This window comes from Triticum urartu, chromosome 4A (assembly GCF_056163025.1).
Source record: "Triticum urartu cultivar PI428250 chromosome 4A, HENAU_Tu73, whole genome shotgun sequence".
NCBI classification, from domain to species: domain Eukaryota; kingdom Viridiplantae; phylum Streptophyta; class Magnoliopsida; order Poales; family Poaceae; genus Triticum; species Triticum urartu.
This window is the reverse complement of record NC_141876.1, coordinates 6,734,764-6,754,067: the sequence shown is the minus strand read 5'-3', so window position 1 is coordinate 6,754,067 and position 19,304 is coordinate 6,734,764. Positions and strand designations below refer to the sequence as shown.

Sequence of the window (19,304 nt, the reverse complement as noted above, 5' to 3'; positions counted from 1 at the left end):
GCCGAAGACCTTTTCGATGTTGGTAAGCCGAAGACCATCTCTTCGGTCGCCAGCCCACCGGCAGCCCCTCTTCGGCCAACAGGAGACCAAAGAGCCCACATCGGCCTAGGGTGGACCGAAAAGTTGCTCTTCGACTTATAGAGGCTGACGGGTGATAGTTTTGAAAACATGCATTAGGTCATATAGCTTCCAAATTAGTTATAAAAAAGTTTTAAAAACAAAATCAGGATAATTTGGGTTTCTTGCCAGCAGATTGCACGATGACTATTCATGTATCTGATTTGTTTGTTGATGTGGTTAATTTGCATGAGAGCAATCACAAGCCTCATCATTAATATCACACATCAATTGTAACTACTGTTATTCACGTGCTTTTCATCTTTTGCTTGCCATCTGAGGCCCCAGTTACAGGAGAAGACAAGGATTTAAGAAATGCCATGTTAGACGTCTACGCGGAGGCTGAACTCCAATCCAACGGTTCAGAGTGTATCCAACGGCTCACGTCTTAAGTTAATCCTACCATACATATTGGTGTATATATATATATATATATATATATATATATATATATATATATATATATACATATATACTGAGCTAAAAGGCCACTAAGACAAACAGATTGCATAGTGGGCAAACATACAAGGGTACAAAACATGCATCCACGGCACACACACACACACACACACACATATATATATATATATATATTGTTCTGGCATGATTTCGATGAGCACATCACTCCAGCAGAATCACAACTCAAGAGAAACAGTAGTGGTCGTTCTGTCATCTTCACCAGGCACGCGCAAAATTCAATAAAAACTACGACACGACACTGACATATTTATGCGTAAACATAGTAAGGAAGTCCAGTATTCTAGGTAGCATTGATATAGATGGGCGGTAGGGGTACAGGGTTTAGAACACACGGACCGGCTTCCCCATGGTGCTCTTGATGTACAGGCACCTCACCTGCAAAAACAAATGCAATGACCAACGTCATGCCATGTCTAATTTAGTCTTTTGGGCCTAATCACTTGCACTAGACACGAGAGGAAGTGAAACAGAAACTCGGAGGGAGTGAGATCTGAATGGGACTCACGTTCTGCCAGTTCTTCTTGAGCAGGGAAACCAGAAAGTTGACGCTCATCTGGATGTTCTGCTGGATCTGCTTCTCCTCCATCGACAGGTTGCCCACCGCGACGCCCATGCACAGCACCTTCTTGAGCTGGAACTTGATTGTGGCTTTCGTCTCGTTCACCTTGGCTTCCAGAGACTCCTGGTGAGAAACCAGAGTCGGGAACTTGCCTACAATGCCACCAGCAGACAACACTCAGTATGCAGGATCAGAACAGGGATGGTGAAGCTGTCTATGTTATGCACACAAGTATGAACTATGAACTCTCAACAGATGGGGCATAGAATATTAGAACACCATATAATGCAGTAAGCTCTACAAATGTCAAAATTCACAATAGACTGTTCTGCGAAAGCATGGATGCAGATGAGAATCAAATGGGTTGTCTGCAACTGTACAAGACCATATGGCATACATTAAATCCATACAAGGACAAAATGCAAGTAAATTACAAGGTTCAGCTAGGTTCACACTAAAAATAAAACCATCACAAAAACTAATAATAGATCAATGATAGAAAAGATGTAACACACACATCCACATGAAGACAACCAAAGAAATGGTATTCGAACTTCTAACCATGAGAAGTAAACCAACCAGCTGAGAGACAAGTAAACTAACAGAGACAGATCAGATTACTTGCCTGCCTTGTTGAGACCAGGACCAAGGAGACGTGGAATCTGCTTGATGATAGCCTCTGAGGCCAAGAAAGCATGGTACTTCTTGGCAAGCCTCTTGACAAGCTTCTTGTTCTTGTTCATCTTCTTAAGAGCTTCAACATCCATGGAATCAAGACCAATCTTTTCAGCCTGCAATCAGGAGAATAAGCTATGAGGAAGGTTAAAAGAACATTGATCCATCTATCACTTCAAAGAATACAGTTCTTACATATAGATAGCATTCATGAAGATGTAACAAAGTTAGTTGTCATATTAGCAAGGCATGGGCGGAGCCACTCATTGGTGTTGGGTTCAAGTGAACCGAATAAATTTTGCTTATTACTTATAAGCTAGCTTAAGACTAAGCAAAGAACTAATCCCACTGTTTAGCAGAGCTGGACCCGATGAATAATAATCCTAGCTATGCCCCTGTAGCTAGACACCTATACAATAACAAAAAAATGTTCTAGCACCGGTCACATTCTGACGGCATGATGCAAATAATAACTCATGTAAAGAGTAAAGTGTAATCGCAGTATCACACTACTATCATCTTAAAGAGCCCACAATACTAGCGTGCAAGTAACATTCATTAGATGTAACAAAGTTATCAGCACAGCTCAAAATTCCCACGACCAGTGATTGCTCACAGCACAGCCAAAATCCTCACAGCCAGTAAATGTTACAGACGAAAAGAAGAACTGACTAATAGTAGCAGCCGGCGGGCCATACCTCTCCCACATGCTGGGCGTCACCGAGCATGCAGACCCTCATCTTGGGGCGAGGGACATGGGGCAGCTTGACAGAGCCGCTGAAACGCTTGTCCTTTTGCGGATCATAGTTCTTGAGGCCGATCTGGAGCTCAACGGTCTCGGTGAACTTCCTGTTCTTCTCCTTGGCGTCCGCCACCACCTGGGTGATGGCCTCCTTGAGGGCGTCGGTCTGCAGCTTACTGCAAAAGCAGAGCATGTGGCGTCAAAAAGGATGGCATTTGAAGCGTTAAAAATCCCACGTCTGAACAGCTCTTACAAGTTACCACTACTTCCTACACTTGCAACCAACTGCTGGCATACTACCAGGGCAAAACGAGCCTGAATGAATATACTTTAGCTATCAATCAATAGGTACTCCCTCCGTTCGAAAATAGATGACTCAGCTTTGTACTAACTTTGTACAAAGTTAAGTCATCTATTTCGGAACGGAGGGAGTAGCAGGTAGCACATGAATAGTCACTAATGAATCACACAGTAACTAAAAATTCTGCGAATTCCAAGATAACCAGGCGAAGGACTGCTACAAAAAACCCCAATCTCCTCATGTTAATTGCCGCTACAAAGGGGTATAAACACCATCTATTCACCAGAAGAGCTCCTGACCCTACAACACTTCACAGATGCAAGCCACGAATTCGGTAACGTTTCAAAGTAATAGACAGCACGGGACCAGTGTCTGACGCAGCCACGGCCCACACAGTAGGCAGGCAGAGATCGTACCACAAAATCATGTACGTAAATCCCAGGTAAATTAGACGATGCAGCTGCCACGAACCCAACCTCCCAGCATGTGATGTGAACTCCCGCCACGCAGAACCAACCACAAAACGCCGTCTATATTCATCAGGGTTCATCCAGGCCAAAAGGCGCGCGATGCGATCTATCCATCTCGGCCCCTCTCCGCTCGGGTGAGACCCGGCGGGCGGATCTCTAGGCGCGACTACGATTTCGGCGGGGTAATCCGTCCATCCAGCGAGCGCCGGCGACGACCCGTCCGACGGCCGCTCGCGGGAAACCAACGGGCACGGGAACCGGGGGGTCGGTAAAGGCGGGCGTTACCTCATGGCTGTCGCCGGTCGGCGGTCGACGATTCACCTGCGGGCAGAGGGAGAACGCGGTGAGAATGAGATGAGCGGCGGCGGGGAGAGAGATCTCGCCGGGGGCCTTACCTGGTGTTGGTTAGGGTTTGGGGAGGGTGCGGCGCGAGGGGGGAGTGGGCTGTGGCGCTCGTGGCCTCGGGCAGCTGCCCAAGGCTTTGGGGGTGGGAGGGTCGGGCGGCGGGTGCTGCCAGCCGTTGGATTCGGTGCCTGGAGGGAGAGGCGGCCGTCAGATAGCGATGCCACGAGGCGATGGGCCGCGGAGGCCGTGGGAATGTGCTTGCCATGCCAGCCCAAGAGGAGTGCCGCTGATGGTTTCTCGAAATCCTCCCCTCAAAAAGTACTAGTAATACTGATGATGATTTTTTTTATGGAAATAATTCTTGTACGGAGTATTACTCGATCAAGGGTAACTTACCCGATGGTCGAATCCTAGCAGGCAACTTACCTGATGGCCTAGTACTAAAATTTATACAAAGTTGGATCATCTATTTTAAAACGGAGGAAGTAGCCAGGACCAACGATGGCCTGCTTATGTAAGAACCACGTCGACTCCAAACCACACATGCATACATACGTACATACGTGCAACCGAATTCAGTTCAAAGCACTAATGGAGCTTAACAACAGCTGCAACTCAAGTTGTAACCTGATAACGACATAGTTAATTAATAAACAAGTCGATGGTGAGTGACCCCCAACTGCTACCATGTACAGACACAGATACTGGTACTCTACTACTACTACTACTACCAAGTTTGAATGAACAAGAATCTTAAGACAACACAAAGCCAGGACTGGAAACTCTTCGTCGTCGTCGTCATCATCATCAGCGGCAGTTCCCTGCAGACACTGGGAGCAAGGGTGGCATGCCGGGCGGCAGTCGATGCAGCTTGCCTCCACACCATATCATGCCGCGCAGCTTCAAGCCACCATGCTGCGGCTTCGGCTGGAAGCAAGAGAAGCGCCGGGCCTAGTGCTCCAGTCGGGCAGCTGCACATGGCAGTTCGTCATCGTTAGTCCCATCATCAAAAGGATGAAGTGTAAGAAGCAGAACACAAAGATCACTGGACTAACCCAGGTCCCGGCTGTCGATCCACATGCTGGATGTCCCCACGCCATTCTCTTCTCTTCTCTTCTATTGCAGCTCACGTGGCGCCACTCGTGTTCCGAGGAGCCAGTGGCGGCAACATGTGCCCCTCCTGCATCTCAAGTATGCAAGGGGAAGCAGCAACGCCAAGAACAAAGAACCCGAGCAAGGGCGAGACGGCGACCGGCTCTGCCCTAGACTTCTCAGCTTCTTTCCATGTGTCATGGACTTCTGAGGCCCACGCAACTGTCTGCAGTTTAATCCACCGATGAAGGAGTACGGTGCCCCGCCTGCATCTCAATGTGCAGGGAGGAACAACACCGAGAAGCGCACGGGCATGACAGTATCAGGCAAATGACTAGCTCGGCCCGGCGCTTCTCGGTTCTTTCATGCCTGCTCCTGCCAGCCAGAAATGAGAAGGATATCTCATCCGATTTGAGTTGGAAGTTCGGCCCATGCTGGCAGGAGCAGGCACGCCCAGGCCCCTCACCGGGGCCGGGCTAAGCGTAGACTAGCTTCAGATTGTTGTTGGTGGTGAGTCTGCAAAAACATGGGGTGAGTCAAGACAGAAGGAAACTCTGCAAGTACATAGTTTAGGATTCAATTTATAGTGTATACTGCCTAGGTAACATTTTACATCTCCAAATATAGGAACTAAAATCATTAGAAAAATATCTATCACTGAACACTGGAGGTACAAAAAAACAAAAGTTGGCTTGCTTAAAGAGAAGATTGTATGCCAAATGCCAAAAACATAAAAAGGAAGTAAGACAGTCATAGGCAGTCATGGCTATCAAAAGATTACTCTAGGAAATCAGCTCAGTACGAATGATAGGAAAAAACACAGACCTGTGCAAATGGTCGCATGGAATCCTGTGGATGTACAAATGTGACCCCTGGGCGTGAAGGCATGGCATATTGCTGGGAAGCATGCATGAAAACAGAAGATCTGACAGGAGCACCAGCTTGACCAGGACTGTAGGGTGGCATAACACCATCTGGAGGCCTGTAGCCAACTGCATTAGGTGATTGAGCCGGCGACCAGGGCCCAGGCATGTGCTGAGCCATTGGATGGGGCTGCTGCTGTTCAACAGGAACAGGAGACATTTGTGGTGACCCAAGCTGGGGGAACTCAGTGTTGTAGGTAACAGCAGGAGCATACAAAGGTTGAATGGTGTACGCGCCGCCATTAAATCCAAATCCAGGATCAAATCTTTGCATATACCTGCAATGCCCATTTAGCGGTGAGTGAACTTGTCATAAAGTCCATATCCAAAAGGGTTTATAAGAACATAATAATAAGCTTAAAACCTTGGCACGTATATATACTTCTTTAGAATAAGATTGACAAGTATCTGAAATAGTAAGATTATAGCTTAATCATCTTCATCAGAACAAGTGAAATATTTTGATATGATTTTTCACCACTGAACCCACTTTAAATATATTGTTTACATGTTTCACACGAATTCCCTCCAATCATCGGCAATCAATGCGAAGTTAATATGTACAAATCTAATTTCACAGATCCTATCAATAGTCCTAAGAAATATGACAGATCACAGACTTAACCACATACTTTGGTGGTTTAAGGAGAAAAAGTGCATTAGGAATAATTAAAGAGCACAGCCAGACCATAAAACATGGAACTACACTGAGGCAACATAAAAACCAGGTCCTACTGATTATGACACAGGAAACTCCAGCTCAGATAGCAACAATAAAAACTGTGTTATGTGAACAAACCTGTCATAGCTTCTGTCATAATCAGGATCCTTGCGATCAGAGTCACGGTCTCGAAATATCGCCACCCTATTGCCTTGCCTGCCCCTATTGACTGGAGGCTCCTTGTCAATCCTGCTTCTATTATTTGATCTGCTGCTAGATGCGGTGCTAGTCAAACTCCTTTCAAGGGTAGCTTCAGTCAATTCACCGAACCTGGTGTTTGAGTTCAACTCCAAGGAAGTGGACCTATGTAGGGTGTTGGGCAAAACCACTTCATCAGCTGGTCTTCCATCAACCGGACTAGTGCTACCACTACTGCTGTTAAATATGCGAGCACGTGCCCTGTTGTATTCCTCTTTCCTCTCCTCGACGCTTTTCTGAAGGTTGCCTCTGTTAGAGTTGGCACCTGCGCCTGCGCCGCCATGCTGATTCTTCTGAGGCCTTTGCTTAATAGCTACTTTGGTGGCCACAGCGCTGCTCTCTTCTTGAGGGAGATTAACTGGAATATCAGCTAGGCGGACAGCAGGCAATCGGCACTCAGCCGACGTTTTGCGAAGGATGATCCGCGAACTGGTTCCGTCAGGCAGGCTGTTATCCGGCAGGGCGATCGATATCAGGAAATAATGCTGTGCCAGACGGTGCGCAGCGAGGCGCAGGTACGAAGTCGGAAGACCCTGGAACTCAAACTGCGTCTGCCCAGGGTCACGAAGGAACTTCAGAATGTCTTGCTCCATCCGTAGCACTGCAATGAGAGATGAGATTGCAATGAGATAAAACTATCTATTCGAGCAATGTTCAACTTTTCATATTTATATGTAGGAATCTAGTCACATAGTAAGACAAGATGCAGAAACATGATGCAACATAGCAGGTTAAAGGGGGGAATCCGATCAACGTAAAGCAACTGCCTATGGAACAATTCAAGAGTGTACAAATGTTTTAAATAACTGACATGATGATACTTGAGCAACCCAGACGAACACACAAGCTAGCTGCTAGCTTAGCACACGTCTTACGGCATTTTCTTGTCCAAAAGTTAGTACAAAATCGCCAAACAATTTGTCAATACGCAGTTCGACTAATATGGCCAAGTAATCCCAAACAGGAAGGGACAGGCTTCGGAGCTATGTTGCATTGTGATGCTCTGCAGCATGTTCCCAGGCTTCCAGCAGGAACACATGGCGTGCCTCGGCACACCAGAATACAAGCTAACACCACCTGTGGATGCACATGACCGAACGCGCGGCTCAAATCAACTAGGCGTACGCGAACTCCTTGTCCTGCACAAGTACTTACATACAAACCTATTACCTGGAACGACAAACCACAGAGCTAGCACTGGCTATGGATGCACCTGACCTTTTACCTACCGCGCAGTGCCTGAAACAAGGACGCGAGAACTTTGCACGCTTCCCAAATTCCTCGCCGCGCACCTGGAATTCTACCTGGAAGCTAGCCAGCTAGCTAGCTAGCGCGACTCGCGGCAACCAAAACTAGGGAAGAGACGCCGAATATCTAGTAAGAAGAGTAGCCGCGGAAACGAGGTCGGGCGGGGCGGGGCCGTACCTTGGAGGCGCTCGCGGGGCTTCTCGAGGGCCTCGCGGAGGAACTGGTCGACCTGCGCGACCGGATCGTCGGCCTGCTGCTGCGGTTGCTCCTGGTGGTCGTCGGCGAGGTCGGGCGAGGAGGAGACCCTTCGCGCGGCGCCACCGGGGGAGGAGGAGGAGACCCTTCGCGCGGCGCCACCGGGGGAGGAGGAGGAGAGGAGCAGGCGGCTCATGGCCCCGTCGAGGTCGGCCGTCTCCCACGAGTCGGGCGCCGCGGCCGCGTCCTCCTCCATGCTTTGTTACCCCGATCCGCGCGCGGCTAGCTCGCGAACTAGAAGCCGGCGAGGCGGGGGGCGGGAGCGGCCATGGGAGGTCGGGGGTCGACGGCGAGATCTGGCGGGAGGGTTGCGCGCGGCGAGCTAGCTAGGGTTTGGTCCTCTGGCCTGGTCTGGTCTGGATTTGTGGGGAGGAAGAAGGGAATCTCATCTCATCTAGTGGCAGGCACGCGAAGTTACCGTCCTGCCCCCGCGCCTGGCTCGTCTGACAAGGGGCGTTTCGGGGATTTCGGAGCCCGGGCTCGTGGTGCACGTGCCGGGTCCGGTCGGGGTTGGTGTGGTGCGGTGGTGTGTGCCTGCCGTACGCGTAGCGGTCTACTCTCCATCACGCGCTTCGGCTTCGCCCACGGCACGTTACGTGCGGTGCGTTGCCTTCGCCTTACGCGGGAGACATTCTTTTCCCTTCCCTCGACCGATCCACTCCGGAGGGAGAGAACATGTCATGCCGCCGTGTGTTTTCAGCACGCCAAGTCCTTTCCCTTCCCTCCTTTCGCATCCATCCATCCACGTCGAGCAGAGCCCGCTGACGTGGCAAGCCTGTTGAGGTCCTGGGACGAGCTCGCTCAAGCGGCTGCCAAGCAGTTGTCGGATCATTTAGACCAGAACATGACAGTGAGCGTGGTCTGCATGCGTCACAAATCACTGTCCCAAGGAAAACAAGTAAAGAGAAAACGAAAAGACCGAAGAGAACCTGTATGATGCATCAGGTCCGGGCATGAAAAAAAATTCCTACACATAAAAGCATGCTCTCTGTGTGCACTAGCAAACACATTAGTCCCTTTACTGCTTTTGTCTCCAATAGTCTCCAAAACTCTCGGGGCACTCGGTTGCACCGGCAATCTTCCCCCCTCTTTGGATGATTGTTGACAAAACAATTCATCGCTGAAGGGTAGGCATATATGTTGACATCAATTCAATGGCATGGCAACATATGCTTGAAATTATCTTTATTATTACCTACTATGAAAATGGTTCATGGTTCCATGATGCATATGTAAGAGTTGAGGCACCTCTGAATCCCATGGCCATGATGTGTTGCCATGGCAATATATGCTTGTAGTTGTCATGGCAACACATCTTAAAAATTATGTGCTTGTACCCGTCATAGCAACACATAATGGCCACATATGTTTTTAGTTGCCACACAATTTGTTGATGAATTAACAAAAGAATTACGGTGATAGTGTAAATCAGAAAATTATGTTGTGCCTCTCATAGCACATTACATGGCAATTTGAGAAAAACTGAACTAAAGAAGTGGAATAAAAGGATGTGCACCCCCTCACACAATTTGAGAAAAACTGAACTAAAGAAGCGCACCCCCTCATACATGGATGGATGATAGATAGCAGTCAGACCGCCACGTAAACCTGCTCCTCCTGCTGCTGCCTCTTGAGCTCCTGGTACTCCTGCCTCTTGAGGATTGAGGCAACGGACTCGAACGTGAGCCATGGCAGGGCAGCAAGCGTCTCCCGCGTGCGCCGCTCGAACCGCTCGCAGATCTTGGCGTAGCTCACCTCCGGGTCTTCGTCCGAGTCGAACTCCTCGTCCGACGAGTAGTCCACCTCGCCCGGCTCCGGCATGCCGGCGCCCCTCGGCCCCGCCTTGACGACCAACGACGGCTCCTCCGGCTCGGCGGCCATCGGCATGGCAAACTGAATCTTCTCGACGGCCATCGCTGAATCTCTCTCGGCGATCGCTCCTAGTGGGTTAGGATTTGGTGGACTGGGGATTTCTCTCGCTCTCGCTCGCTTGATCCGAAGGAAAACGAAACCTAGCTTAGCGTATATATATGTCCAGGCCAACCGTAGCTTTACTCGGGTCAGACTCGGGTCTCCTCTCCGGACCGGATTCACCATACTCGTTCATTGGGCTGAGCTGGGCTGGGCTGGGCTCGGCCCCCGTCACTTCTATCTTTCCACTAGCTTTTTCCTTCTCTTTTTTTGAGAAAAACGAGAGAGCTCTATTCAAAGTTTAAAGTTACATGGATGCAACTTGGACCAGGGGAATCAAACAGCCACATATGACTTCATGACAAAAATCATATTGGCTTCTTTCCACTAGTTTGCTGGCATTTTTCTTGAAATAAAAAAAGACACTACCGCAACTTGCAAACTAAGGCTGTCATGTGTAAAAAACACTTGTTCTCCAGCACTAAGTGCAAGTGCAACAGTCGAATTCATTCCAGTGCCACCATCTCCTTCGGACGCCAGGCTTGCGGAGTCGCTTAGGACAGTGCGGTTGATCCATGACGGTGCTTCACCGATAAAGTGCTATTGGATGCAGGATGCTCTAGCTCTTGCTGATGCATAGCTCACTCGAGATATGAGCATGAGCATCGAACTCGACGTGAGACGAGGAATTCATGTGATGGAGCACACTACGATGGGAGGAGTTCATAAAGGCTACGTGAGTTTTCAAAAATAAAAATTAAATAATGTTCATGAATTTCAACTATGTTCATGGATTCAGAAAATGTTCTTAGATGTGAAAAATGTTTGAAAATTCAAAAAAGTATTCCAGAATTTCAAAAAATGTTCACTAATTCAAAAGAAATTGCAAATTAAAAAATATTTTTAAATTCAAAAACATTCATTCATGAGTGTGAAAATATTCATGAAGCACATTTTTTTGCAAATTCAAAAAATATTCAGGAATTTTAAAATAAAACATATAAGAGAAAATAAAAGAAAACTAGGAGAAAACTTATAAAACCAGCAAAGAAAAATAATCCCATGTGTCAGTTATCCTGGACATTACGAGACAAGATTGAATCATTTCATATTCATGCAAGTATTAGGTTCTCCTGTATTTTCTCCCGAACTTTAAGAATGCATGGGAAGCTATTTTCAAAACTAAAAATTTGGACAAAAGTAAACAACTGGAGAGCAACATAAAAGTAACTACAAATATTTAATCACAATACATAAAGCTAAAAAAAACTTCTTTGCTGACTAATCACGCTAAAATAACTGAAGTGGCGATGTATGTTTTATGATCATAAGCTTATCCTGAGATGTTTGCATCTTCATCTTCTTTCGTTTAATTCTCTGAACCCCCATGAACGCAAATGACACATAAATCCAAATAGTGACCAGTAACAGCATTCCCAAGGCCTGACAGTCAATTTCTGAAACTTTTTTTGGTGTGTGCGCGTGCTAATCTACACCACAGTATCTGCTTGCTCTTCTGTTTGTTCCACTTGAGCCTTGAGCTTTCAGAACACGTCACCTTTGTCAACTTCTGTGTGATGGATGGTCGCCTGATGGCCAATTCTACAAATCAAACTTATCATCGATAACGATGCCCATACGGCGCCAATCCTTGTTTCCCTTGACGGAATTGATGTGCCGGTTCTTGGCTCCAATGTCACCAGCACCGCTCATAGATTTCTGAAATTGTTTCTACTGTCTATCATAGAAAGTATCTTTTTCTTCATATATACAGATTTACTGAGCATAGATTTCCGGAAGTTTTATAATTTAACACGCAGAAGAAATGAAGTTGCCAATGACGCCTACAATTGTGTCGAATGCTGGCGTGCCGTGCATCCACCCGATTAATTTGTTCCCTTGTCTCTACTTTTTACTGATGAATCTGCTGGAGAAAACAAAATACCTGTTTGGCTTGGCAGTGAGACCTGATGTCCTTGTTTGGCGTTCCAGCTGTTGTTCCCTGAATACTAGTACTGATAACTGTTTTTTTGACATTAGAATGATGCATGGTTCCGGAAGTACCTTTCTACACCCATGAGCAAATGCTCCTGGTGTGAACAGTAAAATAAAAAAAAAATTCAAAAAAATCTGATTTTTTTGTGACATATTTTCACAAATGTTTGTTGTGCACGCAAAATTTCATCACGAAATCATATTGGTGGGAGTCGTGCCAAAAAAACAAAACAAAAACAGAGCTTTAAAATGCTTTTGTGACTAACATTTTCAGAGCATCGATTTGTTTTTTTACCACGCCTTCCACCAATGTGATTTTGCGATGAAATTTTGCATGCACAACAAACATTTGCGAGTGTATGCCACAAAAAAAATTCAGAATTTTTTTGATTTTACTGTTCACACCAGGAGCATTTGCTCCTGGGTGTAGAAACTCCATGTCCGCATGGTTCTTCTTATATCCAACAATGCCAGTTTTTTTTTTGACATCACCAACAATGCCAGTTAGTAGCTCAGAGAGAAGGTGTAATTAAGCCGACAGGAAATTAGTGGCCAATGCTCCGGCATATGCAACGCATATCTCCTTTGTGTGACATATACAGAGTTAAGATCAGAGGTATTCAGAGTTGGATTTGCTCTTGTGATAAAAGGAGCCCAATCCAGGCTGACAGTAACCGGTAGAAATGCGACCAAGTTGTTACTGATGAACACTGCATATAAAGTTCAGAGAACGATGAGGCTAGATGTGAAGATAAATAAGATTGACACTATTGGGGACGGTTTCATAGCCAAGAAAAAAAAATCACTCTACGCATCATTACAACAATCGTTCACAGTTCTGATCATCAAAGACAGCACCGAAACATTCTTCTAATTACGAAATTATTCAACCCGGGGAAGAGAAGGAAAATGCCAGATACTCCCTCCGTTCCGAATTACTTGTCTTAGATTTATCTAGATACGGATGTATCTAGCACTAAAATGAATCTAGATACATCTATATCTAGACAAATCCAAGACAAGTAATTTGGAACGGAGGGAGTAGTAATCTATGTTACTCTACCTGGCATGAAGTATAGCAGCCACCAGACTCTGAAGATGGAGAAGGAGCAAGTCACCAGACTCTGAAGATGCAGGCAGGGGAAAAGACAACATTAAACTGATCAAATTATGCACTTCCGGTTAGCGTTACAGCACATCATGCATGCTATCAGTTGCTTGTTACTAAAACCAAAAAACAGAGCAACATGAGCTGCTTACAGTCACAAATTGCTCCGGTGCATCAGAACATAGTTGCTATTCGGCGCATCGGTACAGTAGACAGAAAAAGACGAGTTGCAGCTGACAGAATGCATAGCTATCCACAGCGCTCCAGAGAACTGTTACCAAACCAACAGTCTTCCGTTTCAAATCATCTTCATGAGGCAACTGCACAAGGTTAGCTTTATTCAGCTCAAACCTCAAACCATCATCGAACATTGTTTTTTTTTTTAATTTTGGAAATCGTTCCACATCTTGTGATTGAAAATAAGTCACATACCTGATGTTCTCAACGTGGCATCAATTTTCTTCCTGCTCAAAAAAGGCCAAAGTAAAGATATTTCAAAACAGGAATGCCTAGAAACCAACATAAAAGAGCTGAATACTATATTTGAATTATCTTATTCATGATTCCGTTGGTGCGCCAAAGATCAAATACAGGCACTAGATATCCATGAACCTGACAACAAACTTCAAACAAAGCAAACCAACAGAAGCAAGGTCAATGGCCTCATTTTGCAGTGAAATCAGAATCACTTAGACAGATTATCACACAGCAGATTACGTCCGACCTTATCATACAGTAAATTACAATAAAATTCACTCTTCCCATCATAAGAATTAAAATCGCGTTGCACAATTTAACCTAGTAGTGTCCTCGTCATCCGTAAACAAGAAATAAACCCCATGCCACACAACTTACTTTGCTTGGGACTACTGTTGCAAGCACCGACTCTCCAGTTTCTTGACAAATATTGAGTAAATATTTCAGATGGTTTGTACTACTGCCCCAAGGATATCTGCAACCACGGTTGAAGAGCACACTTCCGAGTTAACACCAAGAATTCTTGGATTGAACCTAAGAATCAGTCTTCAACTTGAAATCATTGAATCCTCTGTTTTCAGCTAGCCAGGAGCACATCAAATTTCAAAAGAAAAGAGAGCACAGAAATTCGCCGTCAGATTGTCTGGACCTTAGCAAGCTGGATCATTCCTGCCATATCCTAACAAATAATGTCCATGAGACGGACATGAGGATACAACTGAGCACTAACAACGAGCATGTATTGTGTGAGTTAATTAGCTGCCAAGATACAAAAAAGCCATCGTAGTATTCAGCAGGATTCAAATCATCCATCTGTCTGTAGTTATATGATCGAGTGGTTTACAATCAGACCAGAAAAATCTGTTTACAACCATACAATATATTGTGTCGCAATACATTAAATACCTTTTACAGGTAGCTAATAATTGCACCAGAAACTAGTACATATAGTAGTACACACCAAACATACATCTCTTGGGCAGTTCAACTGCACATGAAGCAGGCCACTCATGCTGCATCTTTGCGGGTCTTCTTCATCAGGCGAGCCCGAGTTATAGCCACCCTTACATAAACCTCGTCATACAGCTTGTCAACAAACTGGAAGTAGGAAATCGCCCAGGTTCTCCTCAGTAACATGGTGCAAAACACCGTCCAAAGGCCGACCACAAACCCTATGCTCATCCCAAGGTAGAGATACGCGATATGATCTGCATCTTCATGGACGACACTTTGCTCTGCGTCAGTAGTACTGGTAGAGCAGTTCTTGGAGATAGGGTGACCGCAGAGACCGGGGTTGCCGATGTAGATATCAATCTGGTTGCCGAGAGTTTGCAGCTGCGGCCCGGATGGTATCGGGCCTGATAAGTTGTTGTATGACAAGTTCAAGTAGCTCAGATAGGTTAGAGCCGACAAACCTGACGGGATTTCACCAGAAAACTTGTTGTTGGATAAGTCGAGGGACTGCAACTGCTTCAGATCACCAATCTTGTTTGGGATTTTGCTAGTCAACTGATTACTTGATAAGTCCAAACTGGTGAGCCCAATGAGCAAACTTATCTGCTCTGGAATATGTCCTGTTAAACTGTTACATGACAGATCAACATTCACAACTTGGCTGAAGACGCCCACAGTATAATCACGTGTTTGGCCTTTTGTGATTACTGGCATGCTATCCGCATAAACATAGTCATTTGCATCCTTATATATGACTCTCATTGCTTTCAAGTTTGATAGCAACCATGGTATGCTTCCTGATATATTGTTATGGGCCATGTCCAAATAATAAAGATTTTCAAGGCAAGTAAGGTTCTTGGGAATACGACCACTGAACATGTTTGATCTCACCGTCAAAATTTCCAATCGTGGCATTTTTTCTGGTAACCACTTTGGCAATATTCCAAAGAACCTATTATATGAAAGATCAAGGAACATCAATTGTGAGGCACTCTGAAGAAATTTAGGGAATTCACCTGAGAGACCATTGTTGCTCAAGTCTAGACTATACATCCGAGAACCGAATTGATCTGCGTTTGCTCTGGACACTGAAGAATTGTTATCTGACTCCTTCCAGCACTGCACAACATCTCCTGTTAATTTGTTTCTTGACAAGTCCAACCGTGCTAGACTAGTCAATTGGCACATAGATGATGGAATGGTGCCTGTAATTTTATTATCTGCCAATGACAACATAAAAATTTGTGGTGCTTTTAGCTCTGCTGGCAATGACCCTGAGAAAGAGTTTGAAGAGAGATCTAAGCTTGTTATATTTATAGGGAATAGCCGTGGAACTAGACCTGTAAGATTATTTCTCTCCAGACCAATACTGATGGCTGCCATGTGCTGTAGATTTGACGGTAATGAACCACGCAACATGTTTTCTGATGCATCCAAAGCTGAAGCTTGGGAAAATGTCACCCAAAACCAATCAGGAATAACATCATCCAAACTTGTATTTCCAAGAAGAAGATAATCAATGCGAGTTTGCCATCTAAGCCACTCTGGAAAACGGGGGCCTACTGTGCATGACTCTAAATTTATGTGCTTTAGTCTAAACGGAGGAATCCAATTTGGTTCAATATCCATTTTCAAGGAGTTGTCCGACAAGTCCAGATACTCTAAATTCAATAAGCCTGAAAAATGTTCCTTCACGAGCACACCATCGAGTTTATTATTGCCGAGACTCAACAATGTCAAGTTACCAAGTGCTCCAACTTCTAGCGGTAGGTTTCCGGTCATAGTCGTATTCCTCATTGACAACTTCTGTAATGTACTCCATGAGCACCATGGCAACCGATCCATGAACTCCCCAATACTCGCATCAATGTTGTTATCATCAAAATTCAGCACTTTCAAACTGCACAAATTTTCTAAGTTGTTCGGTATCAAACCCACAAGATCATTTGCACTAAAATCTATTACTTCAAGGGATGTCATGTTTGCCAATTGTTCAGGAATAGGTCCATGCCACTCACAACGGGAGAGGTGAAGCTCCTTCAGGCTTGTGAGATCCCAGAAGAACCAGTTATGCTCTAGTGTTGCGTCAAATGAGTTGGATGATAGATCAAGGACTTGGAGATGTGTGAGATTTGATTTTGAAGTAGCAGACACTATGCTGGTAAGGCCACAATCTACTAAGCGAAGCACTTTTAGAGAAGAAAGCCCGTTAACCATGTGAACCCAACCCCGCACAGCACGGAGGTCCACTTCGGTCAAGTCAAGATAGCTCAACAGTGATAGATGTGACAACCATGAGAGGTCCAACGTGTACAGAACATTGTAATAATCCCCACTAATATCAAGATATTGCAGATTTGAGAGATTACCGAGTTGGGAAGGTATTCTCCCACCGAAACCTGACGACGAGAGGTTGAGATACCTTAGCTTCTGTAGGGAGCCCATGAACGCAGGAATGCTTATGTGGTTGAAGTCATTGTAGCTCATGTCAAGATACCTCAACTGTTGCAAAGCAGCCAAAGAAGAGCTCATCTCATTTCTCGACAAGCTCAGGCTGTTGGACTTGTAGTAGTGCATGGTGTACAAACCTTGGAAGGCACTTACTACGTAGTTGTTGCGGAGGTCGAGCTTTACGACATGGCCTGTTCTGCTGCTGCACCGGACTCCCGCCCACTGACAGCAATCTTCACCATGCCATGAGGAGAGACGGCCAGCAGGGTCCAGAAGGCCCGCCTTGAAGGACAGAAGCGCATCCCGCTCCCTGCTGATGCAGGTTCCATTCCCACCTGATATCCTCGCCTGAGCACGGGAATCAGACGGCTCTACAAAGAAAATCAACAGGCAAAGTACCGATGCAGCTCCTTGGGCTAGATGCCCAAGCTTAGCAGCCATATTGGTTGGAAGAGGGAGAACAGCTACTGTAAGGGAACGACAATGGAATGACCAGAGACGGGCACAATATATGGTCCATGATATGCTATTCCCAAGTCTTGGTCTTGGCATGCACAGTTTGACTTTTGTTATTCAGAAGCAGTGGCTGCTGGAGTTTCTTGCTATTAGCTCAAAAGTGAGGCACCAACCAATGATTAACATGGGACCAGGGCATCACCATTTTATATCAAAGGCTAACACAATGGACAGATCAGACTTGAGCCTCCATTAATTGTTTCCTTTTGTGTTCCTGAGACCAGGAATGGAGTAATTTCCAGACAGTGAGTTCACTACTTTTTAGTGAGCCATCTGACGAGGAATCCATAGAAAAAATTATGTTACGCGCAAGAGAGAAAGAACCACACAAAAAAAGCGTAATATTCCAGTAATTCAGAATTTTCAACCAAAGTCCTGGGTTGCCTCTAAGTTCCCTGAAAAGGGTTGTCTCTAGCTAACAGGTCCCAATCAAGAGGGTCAAACATGGCAACACACAGCAGCAGTAGCATCCTAATTCGGTTTGGCTGTGTCAATAGCTCACACAAACACACGCCAGTTCTTCGGAATCTGAACCCGAGTATCACCACGAACAGAAGAAAAAGAAATCACACCACAGGAAATAGGGTAGAATTGATGATAACTCCCCCCCGGTTCGTGCGCCTTCGATCATAAGCCCCCCTTTGTGTCACTGACATGTGGGACCGGACCCCACATTGAACAAAAAAGAATCTGAAACTTTTGAGCTGATGTGCGACCTTGCACTAAACTGTGATGCAGAGAAGGTCGTCACAAACTAACAGATCTCAGGTAACAAAATCATCCTAATTCGATTCGGCTGTCACCCCGTCGCATCATCACTCTGAAATTATCTGAAATGGAAGAAGCCCCATCGCTCCACAACTGAGCACTCTGAATCTACTGCATCATGAGTCCTAACTAACAACCAACTGCAAGATTGACAGCCAGAAAATTTACCAATTTTCGGTAGAAACACCAGTTCTTTAGAATATGAACCCGAGTATCACCGCGAGTTACCACGCGCGGCATCACATCCCACCTGATTCCGGCGGCCTGCTTCCGGCAACTGCCGTCGCCGGCGCCACCGCCGGACAAGAGCAGCCGGAATAGGACTCTCCAACAGCAGGTGCGGCTGTGGGTGGCGAGCTGAGACTCCTCGCCGGAGTGGCGCATCCGGAGGAAGGGCGAGCATGGCTTGCTTGCTGCGGAGACGGCGGAAGGCGGAGGCGCGAGCTACATCGGCATCGCCCATGGGGCCCTCTGGCGAGTGAGCTAGTTGAAGTCCAGTCCAAGCCCACCACTGGACGCTGGCTGCTGGGTCCAACACAACCCTGTTTGTTTTCAATTCTTTTTAAGAACACATTTGTTATCAATAAATGAAGCTATAGATTTTCGAAAAGTCAAGTTTACAAACTTTGACCGAGTATGTAGACAAAAGTATTTAGACTTAGAATATCAAATAGATATCTATATCTATAGACATGGATATAGTTTTTACTATTTCTGTTTTCTTTGTACTGACATGACAAGATAAATAGATCGAAAGTTTTCTCGCAAAAAAACTCTACACCGTTCTTATTTCATTGTTAAAAAAACATTGTGTATTTCACAGAATGTTTATGGTGTATTTAAAAACTGTGCATCGTGTGATATTAAAAAATGCATCATGTTTAAAGAAACATTGAGTTTCAAAAATCAATATTTTCTAAAACAATTGTCCATCACGTATTTTAAAAGTTATCTTACTATAAATTTTTAAATGCTCACAGTGTATTAAAAATGATCAT

General features: G+C 45.5%; 3 protein-coding genes across 3 annotated transcripts; all 3 read right to left on the bottom strand.

Annotated features, from left to right (window-relative positions):
* Positions 1 to 593: 593 nt before the first annotated feature.
* On the bottom strand, positions 594 to 3,862 carry LOC125550171 (large ribosomal subunit protein uL1). Its single transcript, XM_048713101.2, has 6 exons — positions 3,740 to 3,862; positions 3,630 to 3,665; positions 2,530 to 2,749; positions 1,782 to 1,947; positions 1,103 to 1,308; positions 594 to 972 (listed from the first exon to the last, which is right to left on the bottom strand). The coding sequence occupies exons 2-6, from the start codon at positions 3,632 to 3,634 to the stop codon at positions 919 to 921; spliced, it is 651 nt and encodes a 216-aa protein (XP_048569058.2). The 5' UTR covers positions 3,635 to 3,665; positions 3,740 to 3,862; the 3' UTR covers positions 594 to 918.
* Positions 3,863 to 4,263: 401 nt separating this feature from the next.
* LOC125550170 (uncharacterized) lies at positions 4,264 to 8,478 on the bottom strand. The gene is made up of 5 exons (XM_048713100.2): positions 8,049 to 8,478; positions 6,504 to 7,224; positions 5,607 to 5,982; positions 4,745 to 5,297; positions 4,264 to 4,660 (listed from the first exon to the last, which is right to left on the bottom strand). The coding sequence occupies exons 1-4, from the start codon at positions 8,320 to 8,322 to the stop codon at positions 5,244 to 5,246; spliced, it is 1,425 nt and encodes a 474-aa protein (XP_048569057.1). The 5' UTR covers positions 8,323 to 8,478; the 3' UTR covers positions 4,264 to 4,660; positions 4,745 to 5,243.
* A 5,926-nt stretch (positions 8,479 to 14,404) lies between these two features.
* LOC125550172 (receptor-like protein EIX2) lies at positions 14,405 to 18,790 on the bottom strand. Its single transcript, XM_087517403.1, has 2 exons — positions 17,176 to 18,790; positions 14,405 to 17,073 (listed from the first exon to the last, which is right to left on the bottom strand). Exons 1-2 carry the CDS (start codon positions 17,572 to 17,574, stop codon positions 14,626 to 14,628), a joined length of 2,847 nt encoding a protein of 948 aa, XP_087373529.1. The 5' UTR covers positions 17,575 to 18,790; the 3' UTR covers positions 14,405 to 14,625.
* Positions 18,791 to 19,304: the final 514 nt, after the last annotated feature.